Genomic DNA, 19,192 nt, shown 5'->3' with positions numbered 1-19,192 from the left:
GATGTTTTGACGCTTAATTTGTGAAATCATAATCTAATTTGATTTTTAATAACTTTCCTTAATTCCCTCCTTATTATCCAACATATTCGCTTATTCAACATTCTGCTGGCCCGTTTATGTTGGATAAGTGAGACTCTACTGTAGTTGAATCATGGAGATGAGACCCAGTATTTCCAGATGGCAAATCAGTTAAGGGGTAATGTGGGAGGCTGTTAGACTGGTCATATCTTGCAATAAATCCTTGCCTTCTTCCCTTGCTTATATATATGGGACATTGTTGCTTATTGTTTTATCTGTGTTGCTTTTCCCTATAGTAAAATCAATATGTATGAGTATAGACCAAACAAAAACAAGTAGACATGAATGTAAAAATCGAAACAGGGCTTTCCACATACTTTCAATTTGAAATTAAACAAAGGAAAGGATGCTGGGTCAAGATAGCCAAGAAACTGTTCTGCCTTTGATGCAGACTTCTAAAATGGAGTCTCAGTTTGAATAGTCCCAGATCTGGTCACATGATCTGCAGTCCCTCCCACAACCTCAAACAACATAGAGTTAAGGGAAAACTGCACATCAAAATATGCATACAATATAGTAAGCAATCACAATTATATACATAACAAATAACTAGTATGGGAGGCTTGTAGAAAGTTGCTATTTCCAACAGCTTTTGCTTGAGCCTATGGGAAAGGGCAATATTCCATACTTTCTCCTCTTTTCCTTGCTGAGTTAACTAAGTGCACATTCCTTTTGTGCCGTCGCGCCTGGGGCTGTAAACTCTTAGTGAAAGAGGCATGGACGTGACATCTTTCCCCAGGGGATTGCTTCTTGCCCTCCTTTAGGGAAACTGGAACTCCCAAGGACCAAAACACTGTAGTTAACTCAAAAACTGGGTTTATTCTTCACAAAGGGGGTAAAAGAAAATATACATTACAGTCTTTGATTGTTTAAGTCCATGAAGCTTGTCCAGATCCCTCTTTCTCTGGCTGTGAATGCCGGAGCAAACTCAGCCTCAGTCCAATGACCTATATCTGAAGACAAGAGTCTTCCTCTGTTGCCAAAGGACTGATGTGAAGGCGCTTGAGACTCCTCAACGTTGTTCAGGTTGGCCCTGAACATGAAGTGTAAGTCCCAAGGGTAAGAACCTCAGAATTGGTGCTGAGAGGTAACTTTTGAAGGGCTTTTTGAGCCAAATCTCTCTCTCACGTCCATCCGATAAGAGAGCTTGCTGGTGGAATGAAAAGGAGGAAACACAGTCCTACTCCAGGAAGAGGTGGAGCCAAATAGTTTAGCTAAGTGAGCAATATAACAGGTACAAACAACATTGATTGACAGATATAAATAACCAATCCAACTACATTTACAGGGTAAGGGCAAAATCAGGCATGATACAGCAATTCAAATCTTGAAACTTATAGTTTGACATATAGATGGCGCCACTCGCGCCGTCACACCTTTTCTGTTTTGAACTCAATTTGTAAGTTGAGGACAAAGTGGGTAAACAGAAGGAGGAGGACAGAGAAACAGACATTTTAAAAATGGCTGCAAAAGTGGGATGACAGGATTAATCAGGGTTGCACCTGCCATATCAGGACAATTGGGGGGTATGCTAAATCTGTGTTATTGTGGCTAGGCTGATGGAGAGTGGGCGAACTTGGTCCAGTCACTTTCTCTTAACCCGACCAATCTCAGCAACATTTTGTGAGGACCCAGTGGGTGGGAAGAGAGCGATGCATGTACCTCTTTGGCCTTGTTGAAAGAAAGGCAGGCTATAAATTGTGGATATAACAGTTTCGGAGTCCGGAGGATCGCATAGACTGGACTGCCTGCAGAGCTCCAAAATACTACGCCATGGAATCCCCTTGTCATTTCAGACAACCAGAAGAGATGTTGTGTCTTAATTGCCTTGAATGCCTTTTCAGAGAGAACATGTTTCTAATTTTTAGGGTGCCCACTTACTAAAGCAGCCTTTTAAGCCTATTTTGTTTTAGAAGCAGATTTTTGGCTGATTTTTTTTCAGAGGGAAGAGGGAGAATAGAAAGTAATTATCAGCTTAACTTCTCTCAGCGGGTCCCAATCTTCTGGCTATCAGTTGGCATTAAAAGATTCTGAACTGCTGAACCATTTTCTACCTTTCGAAGATCTAAATGGCCTGCAGGCAATCCGTAATCATTTGCCACATTTCTGTCTTGCTTTTGAGCTATTCGAAGAATGCTTTTATATATACACGAGAGCTCAGTAACCTTTGCCAGAAACCTGTCAATATTATTAGTCTCCAATTGACTGAGAGAACAGATTGTCAAAGCAAATCTTGGCTGAAGCACCATTTGAACTTGTGACTTTCTGGGTTACAGTCTAAGCCACTGTTAGGTAAGTCTGATCTTATCCAATGCAATTTGACAAAAGGTATCTGTTTTCTTTGAATTAAACTGGAATGAAAATGGAAAACTGCATCCCTAAGTAAATTTTTTTTCCTATACTTGGAAAGATAGGACTCTTTTGTAGGAGATGCTATCTTTGTTTTTTCCCAGGGATGCTTGACTGACACAGGATTGTCTTTTCAAGATTTGTTCAGCTGATGTGGAGAGTATGACTTGCCCAAGATCATCCATTGGGTTCCCATGGCCGAGCGGGGATCCAAACACTGATCTGCCAGAGTCATGGTCCAATGTTATAACCTCTACCACACTAACTCTTCTGACATTTATATATCTTGCTTTGTTGTCTTTCCAGAATCGGACTCCTGTGCGAGAAAGAAATATCCACCCTGGCAGCGGGCAGCGTTTTGAGACTAACACTGATGTATGTGTTCTCCTTTTCGTACCTGGAAGATATTTTAGTACCAGGACTTTTTCCACAGTTACATACACCACTTTTTGACAACCATAGATATTTTATAAGAATAATTACAAAACAAATTGAGATGTTGCAATACAAATATTTAAAAGTAAAACAAAATGCAAAACATAGCAATATTGAAAGTTGAGGAAAGGGTTAAAAATATAGGTAGTGTTTTATTATCCAGGAGGGGGCCACTAGGCGGCACTAGAGAGAGAAGGCTAGTCCATTTTATGGGAGGAAGTTGAAGGAGAAAAACAATTTCCCTTGTTTTTCCTGGTTATTCCCCCTCTCCCCTTCCCATATTGTAAACTGGGGTTGTTTCCATGACAGGGCATGGGTGGGACGAATGATAGGAAAACAGGGGAAATGGCATTTTTCCTTCAACCCTAACCCTCTACCCCAGGGGTCCCCAAACTTTTTAAACAGGGGGCCAGTTCACAATCCTTTGGACTGTTGGAGGGCTGGACTATAGTTGGCCACCGAGCAATAATTAATAATAATAATAATAATAATAATAATAATAATAATAATAATAATAATAATTTAATAGTAATAACAGCAATAATAATAAAAAAGGGTTGGAAGAGACCCTTTAGGCCATTGAGTTCAATCCCCTTCTGCCTTTGTGCACCGAAAACACAAGCAAAGCACCCCTGACAGATGGCCATCCAGCCTCAATGTTAATAATAATAATAAGAAGAAGAATAATAAGAATAATAATAGCAATAATAATAAAAAAAGGGTTGGAAGAGACCCTTTGGGCCATTGAGTCCAATCCCCTTCTGCCTTTGTGCACCGAAAACACAAGCAAAGCACCCCTGACAGATGGCCATTCAGCCTCAATGTTAATAATAATAATAATGATAATAATAGCAATAATAATAAAAAAGGGTTGGAAGAGACCCTTTGGGCCATTGAGTCCAATCCCCTTCTGCCTTTGTGCACCAAAAAGACAAGCAAAGCACCCCTGACAGATGGCCATCCAGCCTCAATGTTAATAATAATAATAATAATAATAATAATAATAATAATAATAATAAAAAAGAGGATTGGAAGAGATCCCTTGGGCCATTAAATCCAACCCCCGTCTGCCTCTGTGCACCAAAAGCACAAGCAAAGCACCCCTGACAGATGGCCACCCAGCCTTAATGTTAATAATAATAATAATAATAATAATAATAATAATAATAATAGGGGTTGTGAGAGAAAAAGAGATCCCTTGGGTCATTTAGTCCAACCCCCGTATGCCCTTGTGCCATGGGGGCCGGATAAATGGCTTCGATGGGCCACATCCGGCCCCCGGGCCTTAGTTTGGGGACCCCTGCTCTACCCCATAAAATGGACTATCCTTCTCTCTCTAGCACCCCCTAGTGGCCTCCGCCCAGATAAGGGAACAGTACCAAAGTATATAAATTACTATATAAACCAGTGATAAAATATACTTGTCCATAGTTAGGAATTCACAACCCTGTTCCCAAAACCTCTCAGTGGGGACAAGAAAGTAAACATACAAGTGAAGAAAAACTGCATTGGTATCTTGGTGAGCTTTATATCTGGTTGGCCACCACTGGAAGCTATGCACTGGGTTAAATGAACCATTAGTTTGCCATTGGAGTGTCAGATTCTCTAACTATAAGTTCAAAGTATTGCAGCTGCTTCTGGTGGCTCCTAATGCAAATTCACTTCTGTCTCTGACTCTAGGTGCTATTGACAAAATTGTGTGGCCAAGACAAACTTCTCCGTGGTTTTGAAGATGAAATTGGGCAGCTCCAGGCTGAAAAGGTACTATATCGGCATTTCCTTTTCTCTTTACTTGTTTCCTGTCGCTCCAGAAATTTCTTTCCAATATGTTATTTTTGTTATGACAGGGGGTTGGACTGGATGGCCCATGAGGTCTCTTCCAACTATTATTCTATGATTCTATGATTATTTGGAGATATAATAATAATGATAGCCACAACAACAACAACAGCAGCAACAATTCATTACTCATCTTGAGGCACTACCTGGAGGAATCCTCCACCTTGTGTGACTGTGGAGCTGAACAAACAACTCCGCATATGTATGCTTGCCCACAATGCCCTGCCTCATGTACGGAGGAGGAGTTGTTTAAAGCTACAGACAGTGCGGTTGCTGTTGCCCGCTTTTGGTCCAAAACTATTTAGTTGCCTGTGATTTCTTTTCTTTTCTATTTTATTTCCATTATTTGAAATGTATTTGCTGTACCAATGCTTTTGACACGAAATAAATAAATCTTGAGGCAGGTAATAATTCAAAAGGAAATTCGAACATATCCATATAATACCAGTATATGATAGGATGGAAATTTTACATCCTGATGTGGTTAGACCAGGCGCATGGGCACACTTGGGCCCTCCAGGCATTTTGGACTTCAACTCCCACAATTCCTAACAGCCTCAGGCTATTAAGGAAAGGGCCTGAAGCTGTTAGGAATTGTGGGAGTTGAAGTCCAAACACCTGGAGGGCCCAAGTTTGCCCATGCCTGGGTTAGGCTGTAGGTCCCTGAATACTTAACTGAAAAAGATAGTGGTGAAGAATGCAAGGAGCTGTGATGCAACAACATGTGGATCCTTCTACACACTAGTTCAAAGTTAGTTGTGCCACATACCTGAAGGGAACCAGGATGGGAAAGGCTGCACTAACTTTCCTGTGGCGAGTTGCATCTGTGATCCTGCAGGTTTCACACAAGGAAGGTTTATGCTTAGACTTGGGGATGATTGCTGCCAGAATCCTCTTAACCCAGGAGTTCTGGATGTTTTAGTATCTCACACACACCCAAATGGTGCTACGTTGGGTTGTTTATTCCTAAAATGTCTGGCGTTTTCCTAGGAACGTCTGGAAAAGAGCTTGGAGATGACACGCTTGAGGCTGGAGGAATGTAAAGGTCAAGACGCCACGATGGAGAAAATTGGCTTCCAGCAAAGACAGCTACAGGATGAACTGGTGCAAATCCGAGCTCGTCTCTGCGACCTGGCTCTGGTGAGTGGCTTTCCAGCCAGGATGGCAGCCAGTTAGGATTGGAAAGAAGACCTGTGAACAAATAACCTGGAGTGTATTTGGAATACTGAATGTGGCTTCTTTATACAAATAACACCATGCTTTCATGTTGCATTATTTCATGAAAAATCTACTGTAGGCAATCTCATAAAATACTTCATGTTTACTGGCTTCTTTATCAGGCACTAATAATAGAAATAATATCAGAGCAAAATGTATGCCTCTGACTCTAACTTGAGCCCTTTCTACATTGCTATATTCTGATTATCTTCTTTTAATTGGATTATATGTCACTGTAGACTCAAATAATCCAGTTCAAAGTAGATAATGTGGATTATCTGCTTTGATAATCTGAATTATATGGCAGTATAGAAGGGGCCATGGTTACTTTTCCTCTCCTGTATGATTTTTGACATCTTCGCTTCATGAAATCAGTGAAGTCAATAAAGGTATCGCTATCCTGTGGAGTTTGTGTCATGTGTTATATTAAAAGACATAACCATAGTAGACTGCATTAATTGACATAGGGAACTGGCACCACCTTTAAGGCTGACTGAAAGAGAGAAGGTCATGTCATAAGCTTTTGTACATTCTGGTTTGTTTTAAATTTTGCACAGGACAGTGAACGAGCCTGGGAGGATTATGCGGCCCTCGAATCTGAACTGCAAATGCTGAAGGGCTCCTTGGAACATATCCGGAGTGTAGGGCATCCCCAGGTACATATTTTTCACATCTAAATAAACCTATGTCTAACAGCCTCAATGAAAGGACTCCTTGACTAATTAAAACACATCACGTACTTTCAGAACATGAAAAAACAAAAGATGAAACTGAAAAGCCGCAGCTTGTAAGCTGAATAAACTGTGCTAATGATGATCTCCTTTCCTGCATTTGTACATTGGTGTTTGGGTTCCCAGTACTCTAGATGTAGGGGAACTACAACTCCCCCAAATCAAAGTGAATTTTCCCCAAAGGCTTCCAGTATTGTTTGCTGGTCATGGGGGCTCTGTGTGCCAAGTTTGGTCCAATTCCATCTTTGGTGGAGTTCAGAGTGCTCTTAGATTGCAAGCAAACTAGACATCCCAGTCCTACAACTCCTATAAATCCCCAAAGCTCTCTAGTATGTTCAGTTGCTGATCAATTCCTCTGTTTGCTGTGTGCCATAGAAAAGAGTAGGAAAGAGTTATGGGAGAGGCAGTGGGCAGGATCATGCAAATTCCACACCAATGGAGTGAGTAAGAAACACTGGGATGTATGTGGTGGAGGAAACACATGAAATCTAGGATGAAATTGTCCCTCTATTAAAGCTTTCACTTGGGTGATGGGCAGTCTTGTTTGTGGGGGACATTGACAGAGCTCTTGTACATTTATGGCACTCTCTATAACCTGCAATGTCATTGGAGGGAGGGCCATTGGTGTCTCCTGAGTAGTGGGAGCTATAGCTGTTTGTAGAGGCAGGAGCTTGGCTGTGTAAGTGGACACCCCAGCTACACACATACATACATATTTTCATTTTTATTATGTGTATAGATGTATATTTTTCTTCTTGACTTGGAAACTTGCACAGAATATTACATTCTTCTTTTCTTTCTCTATTGAAGTTCTTTTTGATTCTTTCTCTACATTTTTTAGGTTCATGTTTCTAGTTTATCTGCTGTCACAAGAACTGCAGATTTATTACAAAAAAAAACTACAAATGGTGGAAAGATATCTGATAACTAGTTTCTGTATTATGAGACTTTGGGTGCCAGGACATAATTTACCAAGCAAATTATCTGCCTCAGAAACTTCAGTAGGTATTTTAATTCCTGCAATTGCTCCTCGATAGATCCTAAGGTTTCACTTTAGAGATTATATGGAGTGGAATCAATGGCTAGAGATGAAATACTTATTTAGGCTAGTTCTTTTGGTCTGATCCATTCTTCTTTAGGACCAAACTGCTGCTCAGCAAGATCTGTGGAGGATCCATGACATCCTATCAGGATTGAGATGCAGCACAGTAAACTATCACAACCTGGAAAACAGACGATCAGGTGCCTAATCCAATCCTTTTAACAATACTGATAGTGGATGGTCTGTTAACATACAGTCATCAATGTAAAGTGTGTGTGTGTGTGTGTGTGTGTATCTCATTAGTATATTTTGCCTTTTGCACTGTAGATGTGTCTTCAACCATAATCCCAGCTCTAGATTCTCACCTGGGAGCAAATCACAATCCCCAGATGCCTTCCAATGGAACAGAGGTATTATGTTGTCGAGAGCTTTCATGGCCAGAATCACTGGGTTGCTGTGTGTTTTTCTGTCTGTATGGCCATGTTGTAGAAGTATTCTCTCCTGATGTTTCATCCACATTTATGACAGGCATCCTCTGAGGTTTTGAGGTCTGTTGGAAACTAGACAAGTGGGGTTTATATCCATCCTGGACCTTCCACAGATATATAAACCCCACTTGCTTAGTTTCCAACAGACCTTACAATCTCTGAGGATGCCTGTCCTAGATGTGGGCGAAACTCTTCAACATGGCCATACAGCCTGGAAAACTCACAGCAAGAACAGAGGTATTGTTTGATTTTTGGATTAAAGGGATACAAACCACCCTCTGGTTGCTGACCTCAAAGAACAGCATAGTTAGGGTATCATTTGGGCATTTAGCTTGCTTTGAGGGGTCCATATAATAACGAGACACCCTAGCAGAAATGTTGCTGTTGTCAGCATAATCTCTTGCCTCACAGGGACACACAATCCCACCACCACAGAAATGTAGTGCTGTGGTGTATGGTGGTGTCTTCCAGATACTATGGTAATGGCCACTGATTTCAGTTGCTGTTGCTGGTAGAGGTTGCTGGGAGATGTAGTCTGCCTCATCTAGAGATGTCAGGTTGGGAAATGCTGTGCCAGAGCAGTGGAGTCTCCTTTCTTGGAGTTTTTTAAGCAGGGGCGGATGACCATTTGTCGGGAGTGCTTTGATTGTGCATTTCATGCATGGCAAGGGGGTGGATTGGATGGCTTTTTGCCAGCTGTTGGATTATGTCATATTGTTTTCAGATTTAAGGATGGTTCATTGATATATATTCTCCCCCCACCTTCGGAAGCAGAAACACAGTGATTGTGTCACTTTATTTTATTTATTTATTTATTTATCATGTCAGAAGCGAACTGAGGGTACATTTGTAATGTATTTAGAAACGCAAACAGAGTTTAAAAAACATGGCACTATACTAAATATCCTTTGACCATTAGCTGGCCACTTGGAGTGCCTCTGGTGTTGCTATAAGAAGTTGCCCATTGTGCATATGGCAGGGCTCAGATTGCATTGTAATAGCTGATCTGTGGTTTCCTCTTCTCCACACGTGCATATCGTGGACTCTACTTTGTGGTTCCATAAATTGTGTAACTTACTTATGTTCATTTTCTTATTTATGGAAACTAGAAAGAATCTGAAACTGCCATTCCACCCAAATCCAACCCCACCTACCACGAATTCACATCCAGCCATGTCTTAGTCACAGGGGACTCAGCCCGAGTTGTTCGCCAGTCAGAAAACAAGCAACAGGATGCTTTCAGTGGAAGAGATCTGCCTGTAAGTCTGGGCTGTGATTTTCTGCTCGATTCCCTTCTCCAGCCCTGCTTATCTTCCCTTGTGTTTGTTAAATGGATGTCTTTTGGATTTTTTTTGCCAGAGGAGCCCACCTGCCTCTAGCAAGGAGCAGCGAGAGAACCTATCACGATGTTTGGAGGAGATTAGATGGTCCCCAAACTCTGTCTCTGAGAAAGGTCATGCCATGAGGGGAACCGATGCAGCTTGCCTAGGTGAGTAAGATATGGAAAGGCACATCTAAGGTGCCTTCTTGATTTTTAATCTGAGTGCAATTGGTGAGGGAAATGCAATCAAACCCCATCTGTAAATGTGGCAGATTTATCTCTTTGTTTTAATGATGTTATACCTTGCCCCAAGCTGCAAGAAAAATAAATAATTTAAAAATCTTCTAAGGATGCTTTAGAAAAAATATATTCACAATCTCTGAGGATGCCTGCCATAGATATGGGTGAAACATCAGGAGAGAATATTTCTGGAACATGGCCATACAGCCCGGAAAACATACAACAATCCTATATTCCACTCTGTTTTATTTATGCAGAATGTATGTATTTACTTCCTGTATCTACCAGGCATGGACAAACTTGGGCTTTTCAGGTGTTTTGGACTTCAACTCCCACAGTTCCTAACAGCCTCAGGCCCTTTCCTTTTCCCGCTCAGCCGCTTAAGCTTCTGAGAATGCCTGCCATAGATGTGGGGGAAACATCAGAAAAGAATGCTTCTGGAACATTGCCATACAGGCTTAAAAGTTAAAGAGCTGTTTTTTTTGTCTTCCTTTCTCTCCATAGGTTATGGCAGTCGCGTGAATCCACTAAGCAAAGATGTGGAACCCAACATAGCAAAGGTACAAAATAATCTATTTGGATTAAGGAAAAGAATCTAGATAGCAGACTGAATTGAAGAGCAAATAGGTGTTTAGCTAAAAATTAAACTACTTTAAAAAGTGATTCATATAAAAGTACAATGTAAAGAACTCCTTTATTGACTCTTTGGTTTGGGGATCAAAGGGACAAAATTTCAGCATCTGGGCACCTGAGGTGTAAAACAACAAGTTTTGAAATAATTACCTTGTTACCTACATTTTTAAATAACTAAGGCCCCTTCCACACAGCTGAATAAAATCCCACATTTTCTGCTTTGAACTGGAATATATGGCAGTGTGGACTCAGATAACTCAGTTCAAAGCAGATATTGTGGGATGTTCTGCCTTGATATTTTGGTTTCTTTTAATCATGTCAGAAGCAACTTGAGAACATACTGCTATTTGCTTCTGGTGTGAAAGAATGGGCTGTCTACAAAGACGTAATCCAGGGGAATGCTTGGATGTGGTAGTCTTCTCTCATGTCCCCGCAAGCTAGAGATGACAGGCAGGAGCTCACCCTGTCTTGTAGATTCGAAGAGCCAACCCAGCCTTCAGGTCAGTAGTTCAGCCGGTACAAGGGTTTAACCCATTGCACCACCGCAGCTCTATGTTATATGGCTGTCTGGACCCTAAGGCATAGCTGTATTGTGATTGTAATGAAAGCTATAACCATCAGATTAATTATCATGGCTCAGTGCTAGTGAATTCTGGATTTGTAATGTAGATTTTTGAGATATTTCCTCATCTTCTTCAGCAATGTAACAATAACAGTTTCAAGTTACATTGCTGAAGGACTACAGGCAATGTAGTCCGTCAGCAATGACTCATAGTTAAGTACAGGGGTTTTCAGGGGATATGTAGCTTAAAGTCTTAGGTGCATTTCATGCCATAGTAGCTTTCAACATTCTGATTTTTAAAAATAAAAAAATAAGTATTCCAGTTAGTTCTGAATAACGAAAAGTAAACTGTAACGGAATTAATTTCTCCCAATGTTCAATTTCCTCCCCTTCCAGGTGGCTCCCTCGGAAGCGACTGCCCCTCGCAGCGGCCGCATGAGTGCTCAGGAACAGCTGATCAGGATGCAGAGGAATCAGGAGGCCAAAAGAAAAGCAGAAGCCGCCCAGTCCAACCCTCCGGGTCCTTGCCGAGAGTCTCTCAAACGTGGGTCTAGCCGGGTGGGTGTCAAGCCCTGTGGGGAGGAAGACTTTGGACTTGAGAGAGTGGCAAAAGGCAGCAACAAGGTCTCAGCCGTCCTTTTCCTTGAGTCACCAAGGCTTTGACGCTTATAGTCCTGGGAGCAGTGGTGTAGTGGTACATTTTGAATCATATTCGGATCATTCCAATCCCAAGTTCACTCCCCTCAAAAGAGTTTGAAACAAGCAGGCAGCTCTCTTGATATCTATCCACAAACCAATTCTAGCAGATTTTCATTCCCACCAGCAGCAGATCTGTAGTAAAGCTTTGTTGTTGTGTTCCTTCAAGTTGTCTTGACCTACAGCGATCCTATCATGGGGTTTTCTTGGCAAGATTTTTTTCACAGGGGGTTCGCCTTTGCTTTCCTCTGAGGCTGAAAGGGTTTGACTTTCCCAAGGTCCAGTGGGTTTCCATTGGGTGACCTTGGAGGGTCAAACTCTGGTTTCCAAAGTCATTGCCCAATGCTCCAACCAATGGGAAAGCTAATGGACTTTAAGTACTCAGACCAAGCCACCATACTTTGTACCACAACAGGGAAAGCTCACAACAACATATTATTGCTAGAAATGTATGTTTTCACTCGAGCTTGAGAAGATTATGGCTCTACTCACCATGGAAGAGGAAAACCAGAAAGGGTTTAGATGTCACAACTGTACCCACTGATCCAAAAAAGCCTTGGCAGTTTGGGAAGCCCATGTTCTAGTAAACCACTTCTGCAAAGTGGTTGGTGGTGTTGAGTGGATAGATTAGGAAAGCTGCTATGATGCATAAATGCATGGGGCAATATATGCTGGGCACTGCTAATGAGGATGGGTTTCTGGCTTTCCTTCTTCCATTGGGTGATGGGTGAGAAAGTAGAATTAGTTATTCTATGAAGGAGTGGGAAAGCCTGACAATATGAGGCATGCACAATGAAAATCCAAGGATCCTTGGTTTTCAGGTACTGAAGGTAGTTGGGCTTATTGGATCCTTGGAAACATGGAATAAGATACTAAGGCCTAAATCCAGTTGCTAGTCCCAGTTAGCTTAGAGCTGTTGAATACTTTTGCTTCCTGTTCAGTAGTGGAATCAATGCCTTTATAGTCAGCACATCACATTTGGAAGTTTCACTTTTGCGGATTTGATTATTCACTGATATGAATAATATGCTCTCTGGGAATCCTTAGATTCTCCGGCATGACTTTATGGACTGGAGTTGTGTTAGAGAACTTAAAGATTCCTAGAGAGTTTTTTCTCAGGTGGGGGATTTTGTTTGCAGTTTTTCCATTTTTGTGAAAGGTCTATTAATCCTAACCCCAGTGGATGTGGAGGGCTGAGTGAACTCCCATTGGGATTAACAACTGGATTTAGTGGCTGAGGAGGGCTTGGGAAAGGGGTGAGATTGAGCGCCCTAGCCAATCTCTAGTTTATCCAGTTATTTGGAATTGTTCGCCAAGTCTTTAATTAAAACTACAAGGACTGTCTCTGTTGATGTTATTAATTGCTGCTTTGCTTTGTAACAAGGAGTGTTCTTTGGAGATAGTGGTGGTGGGGGGTGCAGATAGAAGGGGTTGCAGATAGAGCTGTCTTGCTTATGCCCCCTCCCCTTCCCGGGATTTAATCTCTCCTTCAGCCCCTCCCCAATAGCCCCCCTGAGCCATCACCCAAGGAGAGCGTGCAAAACGGGGGACTCAAGCCTTCCCGATGCTCCCCAACCCCTGAGTGGGAACGACAACGAGTCATCCAGCTCTCCTATGCACTGGCGGCAGAGGCTTCGCAACAGCGGGAGAAACGCATTGCAGGTACTTCGCGAGAAACCCTGTGACTTGCTGGGCTTGCTTAGAAGGTTGGTGGATCAGGTAGCCAAGAAAGCCACAGGATCCACATTTATTGGTTTATACCAGCCTTTGTCAACCCTTTCTTTTCCCCTGGAGGAGGAAATAATCCATCTCCCCCACTAGCATGGCCATTGACAAAAAGATTGTAATCAGAACAGAATAATTTTCAGGTCTCAGGGAACATCTCTATACCGTAGGTCTCATAAAAACTATTACGGTACTTCCATGAGTATATCTTTTTAAAAAATCATGATCTTTTGTGAAAGTCTTAGCAACATCTCAAGCAACTCAAGGATTCTAGGGAACTCTGGTTGAGAGACCCTGGTTTCTTTCCAGAAGCAGTAGATCACAGGTTCCATTTCCCCCACTAGCATGGCCATTGACAAAAAGATTGTAATCAGAACAGAAGGTAGGACAGAAGGTTAGGAATGCTGTTCTATATCGACTTTTCAACACTTTTACTCCAGTGTTGGCTAGGACTTAGCAGAACACTGAAAAAACGCTAAGTATAGGGCCAATATTGTCTATTCGGCAAGAGTGTCTGTGTCTTATGTCCATGTATCCTTCCTTGCTTCACCTTTGCCACCCCCTTGGATGGGTTGGTGCCTGTTATGTGCCTCCAAGAAATTTCCAACTTACAGTAGCTCTAAGTAAAATAATTACAGGAATTTCTTGGGACCAGAGTATGTGATTCACCCAGTAGTTTTTCATAGCTGAGTATATGGAAGCAAACTCCAGTATCCAGAGCCATAGTCCAATGCTCAAGCCAATCCATCACACTGGCTCTCTGGATGAGTTTACTTGGTGATTATATTGTGACTGCCATTAAAATGTATCTATCATGATATTTTGAAGTCGTTGCTGACTTTGATATTAAGTAGAGTGAACTTACCAGGGTTGTCAGGTTAGGACTAACCCAAGACCTGAGTCTTTGGGCCAATCCCTTGTGATGAAAGTATATGAAATACAAATGAATCTTGGATCCCATCTACATTATATCTTATTAAGTATATGCAGGCATTCCAAAATCTAGAAAAATAATCCAAAATATGGAACATTTCTGGTCCCATTTCAGGTAAGGGATACTCCACCTGTAATTTCACCAGCATTAACAATAATAAAAAAATGGGTTCCAGTTGTAGTAGATGGTCTGGGAGCAATTCTCAAAGAACTGATAAAACACCTGAATGAAGTTGCTATTGATAAGATCGCACTGGAATGACTACCAAAAGTGAAATTGTTTGGAACACACCAGGTTATCTGACAAAACGTCCTTGTTTCTTGGTTCTTGGATATAATCCAAGGCCTTGTGGGTTTGTAATTCCAATCAAGAACATCTTGTAGTCTATGAATCAACCACTATGATATCTATATCAATTGATTGTGTTTGGTGATCACAGAACTCAATTGTCTAAATGATAGATGGATGTTTTGTGATTTTGTTTCCCTGCCCAGGAAGGACCAGTTCTCACTCTTCCCTAGATGACATCTCTGCATCCCATGATAATCTGAGCCATCAGCACCTTCCCAGTAATGCCACCTCCAAAGACTCAGATTCCAGAAATAAGAAATCTGAGCATGACCAAAAAGCCCCTCGAAACCTAAGCTGTAGTGCTTCCTCCAGCCCAGCAAACCAGGCACGATCTTCACCTCAAACTGCCAATCGAATATCATACACCTCAGAAGCATTTAATCGCTCATTTCCTCATGCTGAGGAAGACAACCATTTGTCCTCAAAGCCCAAGACTCCACAGTTGACACCCCGTTTGCTAGACTCAAACAACGAGAAGCCATCTCTGATTCACATTCCTCGCCAGGGATCACCTTTGCCTCAGTCTGCCAATGGGAACTTGTCTTTTTCTAGGGGTTCTCCTCCACCGTGGGATTGTGAGGGGTGGGCATCTGAGCAAAATCTTGTGGGTAGTCAGGGCCCGGCCCATGGCAGGCGCATCAGGTCGAAAGGTAAGCCAAAGTCCCCTCAAGTTGCGAGGTATCTTGGAGATATTGCACGGCCTGTCAAAGTCACATTGGCGAAATCCAGTTTTTAAGTCATAATGGTAGAGAAGGCAGGGTCCCGTAGTGTGGTGAAGGGCCATTGACTTACCGGTCTCAAGAGTGGCAGCTTCCATGGACATCCCTTTGTGTAGCACTCCAAACAGTAGGAATCATTCCCCATCTTATAACCCTGCTTCAGAAATCTTGTCTTAAATCCCAGAGCTCTGGCTTGCAGAATCACAGTGATGTTCTCTTACATGCAGACACCCAATCTAAAATATACATATTTATCTGGATCTAAAAGTATATGGACTATCCACTGCCCCTGTGGCACAGTGCGTTAAACTCTTGTGACGATAGGACTGATGATTTAAAGTTTGGGTTGCTGACCTGAAAGTTGCCGGTACAAATCCAACCCCGGGAGAGTGCAGATGAGCTCCGTCTATCAGTTCCAGGGGCTGAGGGGGAAAAGGCAGGAGCCTGAGGCTGTTAGGAATGGTGGGAATTGAAGTCCAAAACACCTGGACGGCCCAAGTTTGTCTATGCCTGGTATAGACACTGGACAAATATTTAACAAAATGCATTCAGAAGAGATTGTTTCCCAGTTTGCTTAGCTGCCTATAGAAAACTAGTACCGTATCCACTACAGGAGATCAGAGAAGTGGCTGTGAAAAGCCTTTGCACAGATAGCATTTTGCAGCTTTGATAGGAGGGGTAAGGAAAGTAAAACTGAGAATAGGGATTGTGCACATTAAACATCCAAGCAGGTATTTAAATCTGATATAGAGGGTTGTTTTGCATTTTCAGGCATGCCTACTGGCAAAGGTGGGTTTGGCTTGACATGGCTTTGCCAGGCATCTTTGTCTCTTTGATGCATTTTTAGTCTCTTCAGGATGATTGACAGTTCAGTGCATCAGATTTTTTTAATGGCTTGCAGTTTGCTAAGTATTATATCTTTGCTAAGTATTATATCTAAGTTGTATTATATCTACTTTGAAAAAAGAGGGGTGTGACTTTTGCTTTCGGGCAGTTCCGTAGTCACTCAAAGTTGTGTAATGGCAGGAAAATAAAATAAAGCAAAGATGTATTTTATTGGGATGGGTGAGTTGGCACCATGCATACAATTGGGGATTGATGGTGGGAAGAAAAACAATGAATTGATCTAGGAGGAAGACTGATTCAGGCATTGTCTATGCTCAGAGACCATATTAGGGGATATCTATCCCAGCAATCAAAAGAGATATCTCCTATAGTGTAGTCCTAGCAAAAAGGAATGGACTAATTCTGATGCTATTGAACTAAGAATTGGCACCTTGAATAGAAATTGTGTGGACTAGGCAAACTATGTGCTGGTATTGATTACCAGGCATGGATGTATACTCGGATACCAAAGACCAACTAAGAAAGAGGAGAGTACGTAGGTGGCAGGAGAATGAATTTGGTGAGATGATGGTGGAACTTGCAAATCATGAAATGAGTAAGGAAAGAGGCAAGAAGTAACTTTCTTATTGAAGAGCAGTATCCCCACTCTTGGTTTTAACAACAATTTCCTCCATGACTCACTAGGTATTGATTAGAGAGCTATCCTGGTTGCAATGAGCCTGGGAAATGACTTGTATCAGAGGAGAAGTGATGGAGAAGGAAGCTGGTGGAATAGCTGTGGTAGAGGGCAGGGGTGAAGGTGACTCTCCTCTTTCAAGGGTTGGATTACAAGTCTTTAAGGTAATTCTATTTCATCTGCTATGACTTTGAGGGTTCAATGGAGCAATCACTGCCCAGTTGTTGGAGGATGGGTCTGTATTCTCAGATGGAAATTTGAGTGTGAGATTTGGCAAACTGTCCCTAAATTTGGATTACGAACAATCACTGCCCAGTTGTTGGAGAATAGGTCCATTGCTCCACCATGGTGCCCTCTTCCAACTACACCTTTGCTTCTCCAAACCAGAGCTCTGCCAAGGAATAGTTCCTTCCCATTGTATTCTCAGATGGAAATTTGAGTGTGAGATTTAGCAAACTGTCCCTAAATTTGGACTGGGAAATCCCCTTCCACAAGACCCCTTTCTTAGATCAAAAAAGGTCAAGAGACCCCAGAATGAAGCAGACTGGAGGAGCTATCCCACATACCAAGAGTAAAAGTTTCTTAATATTGGGAGCATAAGAAAATAGTGGACAAATTTGAATCCCTGGATGAATACTTGTTCCCACCCAAGGAAATAACTGCTGCAAATTTCCCTTCCTATTTTAAAACTAACAACACCAAAGACGTCTTCTCATATGTGAACAATTCCAATTTGTATAATCAATAAACATTTAATGCTACGCATGTCGGAGTTCTGGCCTTCTTATTTCAAAGCCCTATCTTATTTGATTGTGCTTTCCTTTGCACTTCTTGGATCACAATTATGTTTTGTATCTCAAAGAGATTTTTATCTAAATGGCATGGGAAGAAAAGAACAGTATCTTTTACATTTGAATTTAATATTTCAATGTTAATCCACCCTAGAAACCAGAGTGGCATATCTTATTATTTCCCTTCTTTACCACCTCTGTTTAGATCAACCCTATGAATAAGGTTGAGGCGGAGAGAAACTGGCATCAAGGAGCTTTATGTTTGAGATGGCGTTGGAAACTACAGCTCTCCAGTCAAAAAACAACAGTATTTTTCAGCCGTGTGCTCTCAAAATGTTCTGGACTACAATCCCTAGTATCCCTAGGCACCATAGATATGCACTCCATATGCTAAACTAAGTTGGCCTTGTATATTTTTAAGTTGTTTCCAACTTTGAAGGACGCTAAGGTGATCTCAGACTAGGGTTTCCTCAACAAGATTTGTTCATCGACAGTTTATAATAGCCTCACCATGAGACAGAGTGTGACTTGGTCAAGGCCATTCTGAAGGTTTCCATGGTTAAGTGGAGATTCAAATTCTGGTTTCCTGAAGTGCTAGTCCAGCACTCAAACCATTACAATATCCTAACGTCAGGTTGGTCTAAGCTGTGCTGAAGCTTCAGGATTTCTGCATAATATGAGTACTAAGAAATTCTTTAATGTAGACAATCAAATCAACATTCAAAAGCAAAAAAGATGAGAGAAACAAAGAAAAGGGAAAAAGAAGCAAAGACTATGGCTAAACCATGCCAAAACACAAACACAATATTAAAACACTAGTACTAAAAACATAAATCTTTGTATATAACAAAAGTAAAAAATATGGATGGATGTATCCATTTTCTAGGATGCCTCCCATATCTAGAGAGCTGTGTAAATCCCATGGATGATGGATCTGAACCAAACTTGTCACACATGTCCATCATGACCTGCTGAAAATACTGGCAAGGTGTCTTTTTTTTGGGGGGGGGGGGGTGGATTCACAGGGGATAATGGTAGCTGTAGTCAATCCACATCTAAAGACCTATGTGTATCCTACACCCAGAGAACCATTTGTATTTCCAATGGGACCATTCATAAAAATCAAAGCAATCATGATATATCATAGGTGATCACTCATGGTCAAGAATGATTGTCTTCCAAGGATCTCTTGGCGGCGGGTCTGTAAGTGATTGCGGAGACCTGTTTTGGATCCGCATGGTCTGTCGCAGTGATAGCTGCTTCGTAACAGCTGACCTCCAGTTGGTTCATATTTATTATCCAATGTCTTATCCTTCATGCTCAGCAAAACATTTCTGGTGTCACTGCAAAATCTACCTTTAAAATGTGCTGAATTGCCATATGCATTTTTCTTACAAGTCTACCACATGAGGAAAACAATCCTTTACCTCAACAACTCTTAACATTGTCAAAAAAACTTTTAGAGATATTTATTTGTAGATAGCTTATTTAGAGCTACATCTTATCATACATGCTTTC

General features: G+C 41.6%; 1 protein-coding gene across 4 annotated transcripts in view; it reads left to right on the top strand.

Moving 5' to 3' along the window:
- plekha4 (pleckstrin homology domain containing A4) overlaps positions 1-17,648 on the top strand; it is a 44,140-nt gene extending 26,492 nt beyond the window's left edge. For 3 of the 4 annotated variants that reach the window (XM_062984118.1, XM_062984119.1, XM_008118911.3), the window contains 12 exons: positions 2,734-2,802; positions 4,543-4,623; positions 5,692-5,841; positions 6,477-6,575; positions 7,790-7,892; positions 8,020-8,102; positions 9,290-9,439; positions 9,540-9,669; positions 10,246-10,301; positions 11,333-11,494; positions 13,126-13,294; positions 14,786-17,648. In XM_062984118.1, the coding sequence (XP_062840188.1) occupies positions 2,734-2,802; positions 4,543-4,623; positions 5,692-5,841; positions 6,477-6,575; positions 7,790-7,892; positions 8,020-8,102; positions 9,290-9,439; positions 9,540-9,669; positions 10,246-10,301; positions 11,333-11,494; positions 13,126-13,294; positions 14,786-15,378 (1,845 nt within the window). In that variant the 3' untranslated portion in view covers positions 15,379-17,648. Of the gene's footprint in view, positions 1-2,733; positions 2,803-4,542; positions 4,624-5,691; positions 5,842-6,476; positions 6,576-7,789; positions 7,893-8,019; positions 8,103-9,289; positions 9,440-9,539; positions 9,670-10,245; positions 10,302-11,332; positions 11,495-13,125; positions 13,296-14,785 lie in introns of those variants that run through there. The other variant, XM_062984121.1, reaches the window with a different exon arrangement.
- The last annotated feature ends 1,544 nt before the right edge of the window (positions 17,649-19,192 follow it).

Source organism: Anolis carolinensis, chromosome 6 (assembly GCF_035594765.1).
Source record: "Anolis carolinensis isolate JA03-04 chromosome 6, rAnoCar3.1.pri, whole genome shotgun sequence".
In the NCBI taxonomy this organism is placed as follows: domain Eukaryota; kingdom Metazoa; phylum Chordata; class Lepidosauria; order Squamata; family Dactyloidae; genus Anolis; species Anolis carolinensis.
Note: the sequence above shows the minus strand (reverse complement) of the source record. Positions and strands in the feature narration are given on the sequence as shown.